Below are 13,727 nucleotides of genomic sequence, written 5' to 3' on the forward strand. Positions count from 1 at the left end.
AGAGCTGTCCCCACTGCACGTTTTGAAAGCTGCCTTTATTGTTGAGGCTCGCCGCTTTGTTTTTAGCCATTTAGAAAAATGCTGAATGGTTTTGCCAAGCAGAAAGTGTTTGCACTGCACTACCCATTCACCTGAGTCAGTTTGGGACAATCATTTCACACCGGTATTACCTTGGCTGGATATCTGGGGAGGACGCGCAGCACGGCTTTGGCTGCCCTGAAGATTTAACCTTTCAGAGAAGAAAATAACATTTGTGACGGGAGCAGCTGCTGGTGTTTAAATGTAGAATGAAGCGGTCAGCATAAACACACCAACAAAAGGAGCTATGCAAAGAAAATGTTTATTTTGTGCTTGCAATGTCTCATATGGCCCAGCCATACATTTTCATGCTAACAGGAACGTCTCAACACCCGACTTCTGACTCCCAGCTGAACCTTCTGTCTTCGACTCAAACCAAATAATGCTGTCCTACTTTAGTGTCACGAATCCTACAAGAATTCACATTTCAACGACACACGTGCCTTTTGTCAAGACACACGAGAACACATGGCAATACGGCTACGACACACTCCGTTCGAATAATTTAAACTTCATATGTGAAAAGTAAAAAACAAAACAAAAACAGATGAACAAATAAACATCTATCTCAAACGACGGTGCAAATACTGACGCTCTGCTAGCCATGGAGGAAACTAACTAAGAATCTCAGTAATCATCCTCTTCCTCTTCCCCATCGGGTGCAAACTCAAGCTCGTTGTCCTCCTCGACGTCCTCTTCCTCCTCGTCCTCTTCCTCCTCTTCCTCCTCGTCCTCCTCCTCCATGTCGTAATCCACGGCGGCATTCAGCAGCAGTTTGGTGCGATTGATCTTGCTCTCGTCGTCGAGGTTGATGTGAACCTGGGAGGAAGCGGACAAAGGCAGAGGTGAGCCAAAACGCAGAACCTCAAAGGGACGACAAAGACGGGGTGTGTTCAGTAATCGTGATTTATACGAACAAAAATATTTACTCATACAACATGATATAAACAGGACATTTTCCAGGACTGGTGAGAGGCAGAGAAGCAGTCAGTCTCAATAGGAGCTGCAGTTAACCTATTTTTCTTTAATTAAACATTGTACCATTCAAATTGAAATTCTGCAATGGTTTCATCTGAGTGAGAAAAAGCAATTGCAATAATTGTTTATTGTTTTCAGAGCTTACATGGCTTTGGGATCCTTGTGCTGTTTTCAAAGGTTCTGTTATGGATCACATTGACAGTCAAATGCTAACGCAGAAATGCTCATAATTATACTTTGTTAATCCCTCTTGGGTAAATTGGATCTCTGCAATAAGCCCTCTTGGACGAACCATGAGCAGTAGGCTGTCAGGGGAGCAGTTCGTGCTTCAGTGTCTTGCTCAACAACACTTGGACACACTAGGAGGAGCCGGCAATCCAACCAGGAATGTTCGGTTACACAGACAATTGCTCTGCCTCCTGCGCCACGCCGCCCCCAAACATTTGTGGGTAAAGTCTTTTTCGTTTTTCGTCTTTTCCCTTCAGGGGTCGCCACAGCGAATCAACTTTCTCCATCTAACTCTATTCTCTGTATCCTCCTCTCTCACACACCAACTACCTTCATATCCTCTCTCACTACGTCCACAAATCTTCTCTTTGGTCTTCCTCAAGACCTCTTGCCTGGCAGCTCCAATTCCAGGATCCGTTTACCTCAACATCTTCATCTCTGCAACCTCTAGTTCTGCCTGCTGTCTTTTCATCATTGTAACAGTTTCCAGTCCATACAGCATCGCTGGTCTCACCACTGTCTTGTACACCTTTCCTTTTATTGTGGACGATAGTCTTCTATCTCTTGGTACCCCTGACACTTTTCTCCACCCATTCCAACCTGCTTGGACCCATCTCTTCACCTCTTTTTCACACTCTCCGTTGCTCTGGACTGTTGACCCTAAGAACCTGAAATCCTCCAGCTTCTTGATCTCCACTCCCTGTAGCCTCACCGTTCCACCTGAGTTCCTCTCATTCACATACATATATTCTGTCTTGCGGGAAATAACTTTCATTCCTCTCCTTTCCAAAGCATACCTCCACCTCTCTAGATTTTCCTCTCCCTGTTTTCTGCTCTCATTACAGATCACAATGTCATCCGCAAACATCATGGTCCATGGGGATTCCTGTCTAACCTCATCTGCCAGCCTGTCCATCACCATTGCAAACAAGAAGGGGCTTTGAGCTGATTCTTGATGGAGTCGCACCTCCTCCTTGAACTTCTCTGTTACCCCTGCAGGAAACCGTACCACCAGAGCTCCTCTCTTGGCACCCTGTCATATACTTTTTCCAGGTCGACAAAAACACAATGCAGCTCCCTCTGGCCTTCTCTGTACTTTTCTATTTGCATTCTCAACGCTAATACCGCATCTGTAGTACTCTTCCTAGGCATGAAGCCATACTGCTGTTCACAAATGCTGACTCCTGCTCTCAGTCTAGTTTCCACTACTCTTTCCCATTTCCCACTACTCTTTACTCATTGTATGGCTCATCAACTATATCCCGCTATAATTGCCACAAATCTGCACATCCCCTTTATTCTTAAAAATAGGCACCATCACACTTCGTCTCTATTCTTCAGGCATCTTCTCACTCTCTAAGATCCTGTTGAATAATCTAGTCAGAAAATCTACCGCTGCCTCTCCTAGACACTTCCGCACCTCCGCAGGTATATCATCAGGATTAACTGCATTTCCACTTATCATCCTCTTCAATGCCCTCCTCCCTTCACTTTTACTTATTTGTGCTACTTTGTGGTCTACAATAGTCACCTCTTCTACCCTTGCCTCTCTTTCATTTTCCACATTCATCAGCTCTTCAAAGTTCTCTTTCCATCTTCCCATCACTCTTCTAGCATCTGTTAATACATTTCCCTCTCTGTCCTTAATCACCCGGACCTTTCTCAACTCCTCCCTGAAAACCATGCAACATTCCTCCCTTTTCAGCTTCCACCATTTTGTCCTCTGCTCTGCCTTTGTCCTCTTCATCTTCCTTGTCACCAGAGTCATCCTACAAACCACCATCCTATGCTGTCTGGCTACACTCTCACCGACAACTACTTTGCAGTCACTGATCTCTTTCAGGTTACCTCGTCTATACAAGATGTAGTCTACCTGCGTGCTCCTACCTCCGCTCTTATAAGTTACCCTATGTAACTGTTTTTTCTAGAAAAAGGTATCCACTACAGCCATTTCCATTCTTTTTGCAAAATCTACCACCATCTTTCCCTCTGCATTCCTATCCTGGATACCAAATCTGCCCATCACTTCTTCATCCCCTCTACTGCCTTCACCAACATGTCCATTAAAGTCTGCTCCAATTAGCGCTCTCTCATTTCTGGGAATATTCTGCATCACTTCATCCAACCCATTCCAGAACTTCTCCTTCTCTTCAGATTCACATCCCACCTGTGGTTCATAGCCACTAACAACATTGAGCATCACACCTTCAGTTTCCAGTTTCAGACTCACAAGTCTATCTGACATTCTTTTCACCTCTAGGACGTTCCTTACAAACTCCTCCTTCAAGATAACTCGTACGCCATTTCTCTTCTTGTCAGTACCATAATAGTACAACTTCAAGCCTGCTTCTAGCCTTACTACCTTTCTACCTGGTCACCTGGACACACAGTTTATCTATCTTCCTTCTCTGCATCATGTGACCCACTCTCTACCTTTTCCTGTCATAGTCCCAATATTTAAAGTCCCTCCTCTCAGTACCAGGCTCTGTCCTATCCCCCTCTCTCTCTGAACACACACTCCTCCTCTTCTTCGACCCACAGTAGCCCAATTTCCATTAGTACCCTGTAGGTCATCAGTACCAATGGCGGTTGTTGTTAACCCGGTCAACAACCGATCCGGTATGGTATAGTTATGGTTGACTTGCATGTTTGGTTTTGGCAAAAGTTTCACGCCGGATGCCCTTCCTGACGCAACCCTCTGCATTAATCCGGGCTTGGGACCGGCTTAGGGAGACAGTGGCCTGCGACCCCCCCCAAGGCAGGCTTGAAGAGACACGGCCCAGTGCCGCCCTGAGGATTTGCGGGTAAAGTAGGTAAATAAAAAACTAACAACCAGAAAAAAGGTGATTATTGCACACATGTTATGGCGGTACCTCAGGATCTGGGGAAGAGCAGTGAGAGGTTCCTTCCTCTGTCTGAGCGTTGATGATTGATTTCAGTGCCCCTTCCTCAAACTGCACACAGAATATCCAGCATCGGTACCAAACAAATCAACCAACAAAATAAAAACAGCGATAACTTGTGTCCTCCTCTCACCTTCAGCCTGTTCAGCTGATCTTGTAACATGACTTTGATTTTGAGGAGAGTTTCCTCTTCCTTCTTCAACTCCTGCAGACGGCTGAGCATCGTTACTGGTTCCGGTCCACCAGCACCATTCCTCAGCGCTGTGACGGGACGGAGGCTTGGGCGTCAGGAGCGGCAGAACCGCCAGGAACAGCAGGAAACCTCTGCAGACAGGAGGAGGAGGAGGAGTGGAACTGACGGCCCGTCTCGTTGTTTGTGCGCCGCAACCTGCACACCTGGATCCGGTATGAAGAGCCCTTCAGCTGCACTCATCCAGGCGCCCGTGGTCTTTATCCACCGGGCCCCTTGGACGTCACCGAAAGCCGGGGTACAGTCAACACACCCAGCAGGTAAGAGGAAATCTAATATTTATCCCGTTTTGTGACGCGCAACTCTTGACAGGGGGGCAAATATGAACCGATACAGAATATGCGAGTAAGAATATGTTTCCGCTTCGGATGGGGGAAATTGGCAAATATTGAGATAAAACCGTGGATAAAATGACCCTTGAGTGACTGACGAGCGTTTTTACGATGGCGATTACCTGTGTTTTCGCTTGTGGAAATCACACCTTTGACCGCATCTCAACGGCGAAATGTAGCAATACACAACGTAATGTGGCTAATGTTTATCTGTTAGTGCATAGCCAGAAGCCAAAGTTTACTTCCTGCAGTTAATGTCGTCACATCCGCTTCTGGAACTGGGGCGTTCAGGTGCCGTAGGAAGTTATAGAGTCACGTGTGGACCTGGTTCGTCCGTGTGTGTGTCTGTGTGTAAACAGGACATGCATGGTTTTTACCGGCTAGCTCAGCATCCAGAAAAGACACAGAGCTCCACCCGCTGACGTCTTAGTTCAGGAAGTCTGGCTAGCTACGTTTCCCTGACCCAGTGTTTTTATAATACAGAGATAGAAATGCACAGTTTTCGGTGTCTTCTTCTCATTGGTCGTTGACAGTTGTTATGGTCTTCTCAGGGGATGCTGCTCCTGCACATTGGCCTGACGTGATCTGACTCCTGACATCGTTTTGCTTCCTCAGAGCGGGGGCTGCATCTTAAAAGCTGTCATGTTCACAGCACACACACACACCTCCTTCATCCAAAGAACCCTCGGTACCTGCTTGTTTTTGTTTATCATCTAGTGAGTCATTATCCATTTCTCTAAATTCAAGGCATTTTTCCACGAGGCCCTCTATTGCGGTCAAGTATGACAGTTTCTGGCATGCAGCGCACGCTCTTTTGGTCCATTCTTCCCCATCCTGAGCTGCCCGTGCACATAACTATGTTTTGGTGAGGACACATTGCTCTGCTGACACACTCCTGCTGTCATGACCTCTTAATGCACTTTATTAATTCATTCTGATAGTAAATTAGGAATGTTTTCCCTGAAAGTAGTGAACCATGAACACATTCATGCTTTACGTTCATGCTCTATCATTGTCACCATTGGTCATTAAAAAATTATTACAATATTATTCATTATACCAAATCACTAAAGCCTTCTAAAGATCCTCTGTCCGTAATAAGGAATTCCAGAATGCAATAACGGTTTTCCGTACGTGCCTTCACAACCTGCGCGATTAGAATTTTTATTTTGAGCTATCAACACACCCCGTAACTGACTTTTTGGTCACTTTCAGCGATGAAACCAAAGAATACGAGGAACACCTAAAGCAGGCATGTAGTTGATATTTGGTGACATCTTGTGGCCACTTATAGTAACTGACTCACAATGAAACTATTGTGAGTGCGATTAGTAGGGTAGTGCTTGGTGAAGAGGTACATCTTCAGCTCACGGCGAAAGATTGGCAGCCACCCCGCTGTTCTGACCTTTTTCGGGAGTTCATTCCACCACTGAGGAACCAAGACCGAGAAGAGACCGGTTCGATCGGCAGCCAGGGGCTCTGAGTGATGGGGTGAACGGTCGCCAAGAGGTGGCATGTGGCCCGACCATATTCTGAAGATAAGAGGGGGCTGTCCCATTCACTGCCCTGTAGGCGAGCACCAGGGTCTTGAACTTGATGCGGGCAGCTACCAGGAGCCAGTGTAGGGACATAAGAAGGGGAGTTGTGTGGGAGAATTTGGGACGGTTGAACACCAGGCAGGCTGCCTCTGAATAAGCTCCAAAGGCCTGATGGTCACCAGCAAGGAGGGAGTTGCAGTAGTCCAAACAAGGGATGACTAGAGCCTGTATGAGTATCTGCGCCGTATCCTCCGTGAGGAATCTGCAAATCTTCCTGGTGTTATAGATGAGGAATCTGCAGGAGCGTGTGACTGCTGCGACGTTTGCTGAGAATGACAGTTGGTTGTCCAGGACCACACCAAGTTGTGGTTGGCCTTACCGCGGTGTTATCGATGGTGATGGCCAGGTCTCTGTGCGGACAACCTTTCCCCGGGAGAAAGAGCAGCTCGGTCTTGTCTAGGTTGACCTTCAGGTGGTTAGTTGCCATCCAATCCGAGATGCCGGACAGACGAGCTGTAATTGGGGTTTCCACCTGTGTGTCTGACGGAGGGAAGGACAGGATCAGCTGTGTGTCTTCGGCATAGCAGTGGTAAGAGAAGCCTTGTGAGCAAATGACAGAACCGAGCGATGTCGTGTACAATGACAAGAGGAGAGGACCTAGAACCGAAAGTTGTGGACCACCAGTAGAAGACAGTTTGCGTGGTTCAGACACGTCTCCCCGCCATGTCACCTGGTAGGAGCGACCTGTCAGGTAGGAGGCCAAAAGGGAGAGTGCAGATCCTGTGACACCCAGACCCTTGAGGGTGGAGACAAGGATCTGGTGGTTGACTGTGTCGAATGCGGCTGACAGGAGCGAGAGAGAGGCCACTCTTGCTTCCGGCAGCGATTGTGACACTGCAAGGAGCATTGTCTCTGTCGAGTGACCTACTTTGAACCCTGATTGAAGAGGGTCCAGGAGGTTATTTTGCTGAAGGTAGTGAGGGAGTTGGTTAAAGACTGCGCGCTCAAGTGTTTTTGAGAGAAAGGGTAGTTGGGAGACGGGTCTATAGTTTTTGATGTCAGATGGGTCAAGTGCTGGTTTCTTGAGCAGAGGGGTGACCCTCATAGACTTGAAGGCTGATGGAAAGCAACCTGTCTGCAGGGACGTGTTGATGAGGTGAGACAGGAAGGGGAGAAGGTCTGGTGCTATGGATTGTAAGGGGGGGAGGGGACCGGTTCGAGGGAGCAGGTAGTCAGCTGGCTGGATGTTATGAGTTTGAGGACCTCAGGGGGAGAGAGAGGGGTGAAGTGGGGTAGGGTAGGCTGAGGTGGGTTAGGAGGGGTCGGGGGGAGGGGAGGGTAGTGACTGGTGCGATGGGTGGGGAGGAGGAGGAGGGGTGATTGGCTGTGGAGCTGGCTGGATTGTGAGACAAAGAGGATCTGATGTCATTTACTTTCTTTTAAAAGAAGTTTGCGAAATCATCGGGCAGAAGGGATGGGGGAGGAGGAGGTTGGAGAAGTGTAGTGAAGGTTTCAAAGAGTTTCTTGGGATTAGATGCAGAGGACTGAATTTTGGAGCAATACAAGGTGGCTCTCACCTTTGAGAGAATGGAGGACGAGGTGGATAGGAGTGATTGGAAGGTTTAGAGGTCATCAAGGAGCAGGGAGCAGTTTCTTGTGAAGATTAGGTCAAGCTGACGACCGGCCGGAGGGGTCGGGGGGAGGGAGGGTAGTGAAGGTCAAAGGAGGAGAGAAGAGAAACTTGTGGTTCTAGCTTGTCCTTTTCCCCACAGTTGAAGTCACCAAGAAGAGGAAGAGCGGAATCATCAATGGGGAAGTGTGATACTGTATGTGTGCATCAAGTTCCTCCAGAAATACCCCTAAGGGCCTATGTGGACGGTACACACCTATAATAGTGAGTCTCACTGGGTGTGTGACAGGGACGGCATGGAACTCAAAGGAGGATGGAAGAGAGTGTGGGAAGGAAACAGGAGAGGATTTCCATTCTGGGCAGATTGACAAGCCGGTTCCACTGCCACGCTCATTTGCTCTGGGGATGTGAGTGAAGGTGTACATATTGGACAGGGCAGCCGGCGTGGCTGTGTTTTCCAGTGTAATTCATGTTTCTGTTAGAGCTAGAAAGTTTAGTGTGTGAGTGGATATACGGGCCGCAATGAAATCTGTTGGCTTGTCTTTCACTGCTGACCGGCGGTTCCAGAGAGCCCCGGATACCTCCTGTTCAGTGTAGTTGGATGCGGTTGGATATGTTAGGTTGGAAGGGTATTCCCTTTCTGCTTCTCCGTATTGCTTTACAATTTGGGTATTTTTAGGGGGTTGGGTCAAAATGAAAGACAATGCTGTAAAATAGATCAAAGTTTGGAGGTCATGACACACTTTTGAAACATGGACTACTTAATCTCCATTGAATAAAAAAACTTGATAAAATCAGTGGCCATGTCCTTGAGTTCCAATACGCAAGTAATGATTTCTAGATGAGGGAGCAGCAGCACATACAGAAGTATAATCTTATAATAGTTTGGAAAAATTATAGCTGTAGCACAGCTCAAGTGGACCTACGTAAAATGATTGCATTTGAGGTCAATGTTTGTCTTTGCATGACGAGCCTTGCGGAACATGAAAATGAATCAAAGGTGCCCATGGACAATGTGAATACAGTGCAACCAACCAGTCAGAGGAAATTAATCTCATAGACTGGAAACATGGGTTGTAACAAATGTAAACAGAATCTGCATTATCTGTCGTAGTGAGCATTATATCAGAAAATGTCCAGGAACCACTTTCATATCTTTTTATGCAACAACATTGATCTTGTTCACCTCTCTGGGCCATATTGCATGCTAAAGAATCAAATACAGGTGCTCAGCCAGCCTGTCGCAAATGCTCCTTTTTGGCAACATTAACAAGAAAAGGATTCGAATGGCAATATCAGGCTGGAGGGACGATTTACATTCTATGATACTACAATGTTCATGTACAGAAATAGATTCAAATCGGTGGAACGACCAAACTCCTGGTCCTTGTTTGACTTGCTGTCTACATAAATAGAAAGTGTTTTTTGTCATGTCAAGTCAGATTTTATTTAGAAAGCGTCAAAGTGTCTCGTGATACTTTCCATGTAGAGCAGGTCTGAACTGCACTCTTTAAAAATGTTCAAGTAAATATTTGGGTAAATTTAGTCACGAGGGTTAGGGGTTAGTATAAGACTGAGGATGAGGATAAGGGTTGCCCAGGGCAGGTAATGTGGAATCCATCAGCGGTTTGTTAACGCCGCTGGGAGCCATACAGGTCCTCACCTCCTCGCGGTTCCCGCCGGGCAACGTGCACGCTACGAGAACGGCGGGACGGAGAGTACCGGGGACGCGAGCCGTCAAGACCGCCCTAAACAAAGCCCCGCGGTTCGGGAATACCAGGGGCACCGACGTATCCACCATCAAATACGACACGAGCAAAGACTCCCGGGGCCGGAAGATGACAGACGACGGGGACACCGCAGCGAAAAAAAAGAGAAGAGGTTTGTCCCTCCCCCCTTTGAAAATGTATGAATGTATTGTTAAAAGATGCTTATCTTCATTATAGCTCATCGCACGAGTTTAGAGCCGTAGCGCCTGTGTGCGTGAGTGTGCGCATGCGCGTGGGGGGAGATTCCAGCCCTTGCCCAGCGATGATGCACTTTCATCGGCGTGGAGCTCCGGGAGCTTCAGACATGCACATGAGAATGAGTGCGGGAGTTAAGATGGGAGTAACGCGCGCGTGTGTGTGTGTGTGTATGTGTGTGTGTGTGTGTGTGTGGAAGGGGGGGGGATTCCAGCACTTGCCCAGCGATGATGCACTTTCTCCGGACACGGATCCCCGGGATGTCGACGTGGAGCTCCGGGAGCTCCCGACATGCACATGAGAATGAGTGGGGGAGTTAAGGTGGGGGTTATGGGGGGGTTCCAGGCCGGCAATAATGCACTGACTTAAGACGAGGATTCCCGGAACGTTGCCGTGGAGCCCCTGGAGATCCAGAGTTGTACATGTAATCCCTGGGAAATTTGGTATTTCTTTAATCATATATTTTTGTTTTGGTTTCAAGGAATTTCAGTATTTTTAGATTCTACAATTTTGCTCATGTTAAAAGTAATTTTGCTGTAGAGATTTGTATTATATTTTTTTGTTGTTGGTGTTTTGTACCAATCAAAGTATCTTGTGGTGGAGTATGGAACTAGCAGTGTTTCTTTTGCAACCTGTGATTGGGCGTTGAATCGTCTCGTCAGTTTCTGTTTCCAGTTGGCTGGGGGGCGGGAGTAAGGCAGGGTGAGGTGCAACCAGGTTTAGGTGCAACCAGGTTGAGGTGTGAGGGAGAGACGAGAAGGAGCAGGAGAGCTGCAGCTGCAGGACTTTCTGGACTGAAAAAGTTCAGGTTCTGCTTGATTTAAAGCGCCGAGCGGTCAAACACTGTACCTGCTACAGTGACTGGACTGCGGCGCGACAAGAAAAAAACAAACTCTGAGGACGCCAAAGAAGGACTTTGCCGTCCTGTTAGTTAGCTGGCTAAGCTAACTGGATCGTTAACCGCGGACGACAATCCACGGCAGCCCAGATAGCGCTCCAGGCGACCAGGAAAAGCTTGGTAGCTCCTCTGGCGACGAGGGAAACGGCGACCATCTCTTCCCGCCCGTCGCCTCAGCCGACTCCTCCAGTCTGCACTGTCAGGAGATGAAGTAAAGAACGCTGACATTGATTCTTCTCAAAGAGTGAGTACTCTGCTTCATTTTGTTCACTGACTCTGCTCAAAGAGGGCGAATTCGCCTGTTATTTTTCTCCAACCAACCGAATTAAAGGGCCTGTACGTTTTTTGGCTCCCACGTTCTTCAGTCGATCAGGCCTGCAACTGGGGTTTATTTATCTTTAATTTTTTAATCTGATCACCAGCTGGTGTGTGGGTGTGGGCCCACAATTTAAAGTGTTATACAAAGGTGACACCGTTCTCATTTGATTTTCCTCTGATCCTGTAATGACCACATAAGTTTTATTTTACACAGTAAGAGCCAGTGAGTCACAGGGTGACAGCCTCTTTTGATTGTTAGTACCTGTCCGATTCTGGGTTTGAGAAACCGGTGTGAACAAGGTTCATAATTTCATTTTTATTTTTTTGACGTATTCTTATTTCTGTTTAATAAATTACAACTAATTTTGTAAAGTGCGTAGGTGATTTGTTGTCTATAAGTAGTATTTTTTGTGATCTTTGAAGTAAAAGATAAGAAGGGGTAAATACATTTTACAACAAAAAGGGGAATAATTATCGACCTTGGGCGCAGACCTCATGACAGGGTTAGAGAAGCGCTACATACATGTGAGTAATGGGAGTATTTCCCCCCTCCCTTTATGCTCTTAATTCTGCTGCATCGGGTTTACCAGGGCCATAAAAGCTCCCCATGGCCCTGGTACCCCTCTGAGTTTCCAGGCCCTGATACTCCATAAAGTCTGTTGAAGTTTCTCTAAGTTTTCCTCTTGGAGAGAATGCAAAGCCCTTAGACCGAATGGGGGCTCTTCCCTTCTTCCGCGCTGCACTGTGTAAATACATATACTAACATACATGGACATGTCCTCAGTGATGTTCCTGGAATCATTGGGTGTTTCGGGTCTTTCAACATCACACACCCTCATCCCGGTGACCCAACCAGGGCTGATCAGACCCCGGCTTGTGTCCAGTTAGCATGCTAGCTACCATGACTCCATGGCTCTCCTCTCTTGAGCCACAGGCATCTTGAGGCCCTCTCTGCAGCTTTGGTTGTATTGCGGATGGCTCTTCTGTTATGCTGCCCGATGATGCCCAAACAACCCAGAGTGCTGGCATAGGACCGGGCCGCAAAGCCCCTCCGGCCCAATTCCACTGGAAGGCATTTTGCCCTCCATCCTGCTTGCTGGCACTAATTGACCAGTCCCGTGTACTTGGAGAGCTTCCTCTCCAAAGCCTCTTCCAGGCAGTCTTCCCACGGCACGGTCAAATCCAGCATTATCACTTGCTTGGTGGCCTCTGATACAAGGACAATGTCAGGACGGAGGGTAGTGGTTGCAATATGGCTAGGGAACTTAAGCTGTTTTTCAAGGTCCACTAGCAGCTGCCAGTCTCTTGCAGATGTCAGGATGCCTGCTGGTGGTCTTTTAGCTGTGGCCGCCTGCTCCCCAGCCCTGACAAAGCCAATGGAGTTCTTGGCAGGAAGGAACTGTTTTGCCCAAACCAACCCTGTGCTGAGTGCCTCAGCGATGGTCCTCAGGACTTGGTCATGCCTCCATCGGTAGCGCCCTTCTCCTAATGCCGTGGTGCAGCAGCTTAGGACGTGTTCTAAGGTGCCTCTCCTGGAACACAATGGGCAGGCTGGCAACTCTGCTAAGCCTCAAGTATGAAGGTTCGATGGACTGGGCAGCACATTGTACACTGCCTTGACAAGAAATTTGATGCTATGAGGCTCAGCTTTCCAGATCTCTGTCTAGGTAACTTTCCTCTCAAGCGCATTTACCCCTCTTGTCCAGGCTCCCTGCTGTCTCATGCCCACCACCTTGCAAGATCTCGATTCCTCCTATTTGTCCGGCCTCTTCTGCCTTCCACTTTCTACCCATCCTTACCTGAATTCCAGCATTAGCCACCTTCAGATCGCTGGAATCCCTGTACAGCACCACCTCTCTGGCTCTGGTTACCTTGAACTCCTCCTCCAAGGACTTGAAGGGCAGCTGCAGTTTGTTTTTGCGCCCATAGAGAGCAATGCTGCTCAGGCTCTTTGGTAATCCCAGCCATCTCCAGAGGTGGCTACTGACTTTCCTCTCTAGGGTTTCTACTGTGGAGAGTGGGACGGCATAGATGAGGAGCGGCCACAGGATCCTGGGGAGGATGCCTTGCTGGTAGACCCAAGCCTTGAATTTTCCAGGTAGACCGGACTTGTCCACAGACTTCAACCAGACATCCAACTCACCACAAGCTGTCTGGATGGATGCTGCATCTTTGAGAGAGCTATCAAACATCTTGCCCAGACTCTTGACTGGCCTCTCTGAGATTGTAGGGATAGCTGCACCTGTGATGTTGAAGCGGAACTTGTCTTCTGCCTTCCCTTTCCTGAGCACCATCGACCTAGATTTTGCAGGTTTGAAGCTCATTCGGGCCCACACCATCATTTTCTCCAGCCCCTTCAGAATCCACCGACATCCAGGAACTGATTCTGAGGTGACTATTAGGTCATCCATAAATTCCCTAATGGGTGGCTGTTGTTGTCCAGAGCTCATCAGGGGCCCTCTGCACTCTGGCTCAGCAGACTTGGTGAGCATATTTATGGCCAGGGAGAATCGCGTCACAGAGATGGTACACCCTGTGATGATACCAATCTCCACCTTGTGCCAGCTGGATGAAATTGATCCTGAAGAAGCCCTCATGCTGAAGTTGTTG

The 13,727-nt window shown here is 47.9% G+C and overlaps 1 protein-coding gene and 1 pseudogene across 1 annotated transcript; both read right to left on the reverse strand.

Annotated features, from left to right (window-relative positions):
* Window positions 1–324: 324 nt before the first annotated feature.
* snapc5 (small nuclear RNA activating complex, polypeptide 5) lies at window positions 325–5,032 on the reverse strand. Its single transcript, XM_086163513.1, has 4 exons — window positions 4,892–5,032; window positions 4,321–4,511; window positions 4,158–4,238; window positions 325–897 (listed from the first exon to the last, which is right to left on the reverse strand). The coding sequence occupies exons 2-4, from the start codon at window positions 4,408–4,410 to the stop codon at window positions 706–708; spliced, it is 363 nt and encodes a 120-aa protein (XP_086019639.1). The 5' UTR covers window positions 4,411–4,511; window positions 4,892–5,032; the 3' UTR covers window positions 325–705.
* A 6,977-nt stretch (window positions 5,033–12,009) lies between these two features.
* Window positions 12,010–13,727, reverse strand: part of LOC147225462 (uncharacterized) — a 2,826-nt pseudogene continuing 1,108 nt past the window's right edge.

Source organism: Fistularia commersonii, chromosome 17 (genome assembly GCF_037954325.1).
Source record: "Fistularia commersonii isolate RoL2024-O1a breed Wild chromosome 17, RoL_Fcom_v1.0, whole genome shotgun sequence".
Lineage (NCBI taxonomy): Eukaryota > Metazoa > Chordata > Actinopteri > Syngnathiformes > Fistulariidae > Fistularia > Fistularia commersonii.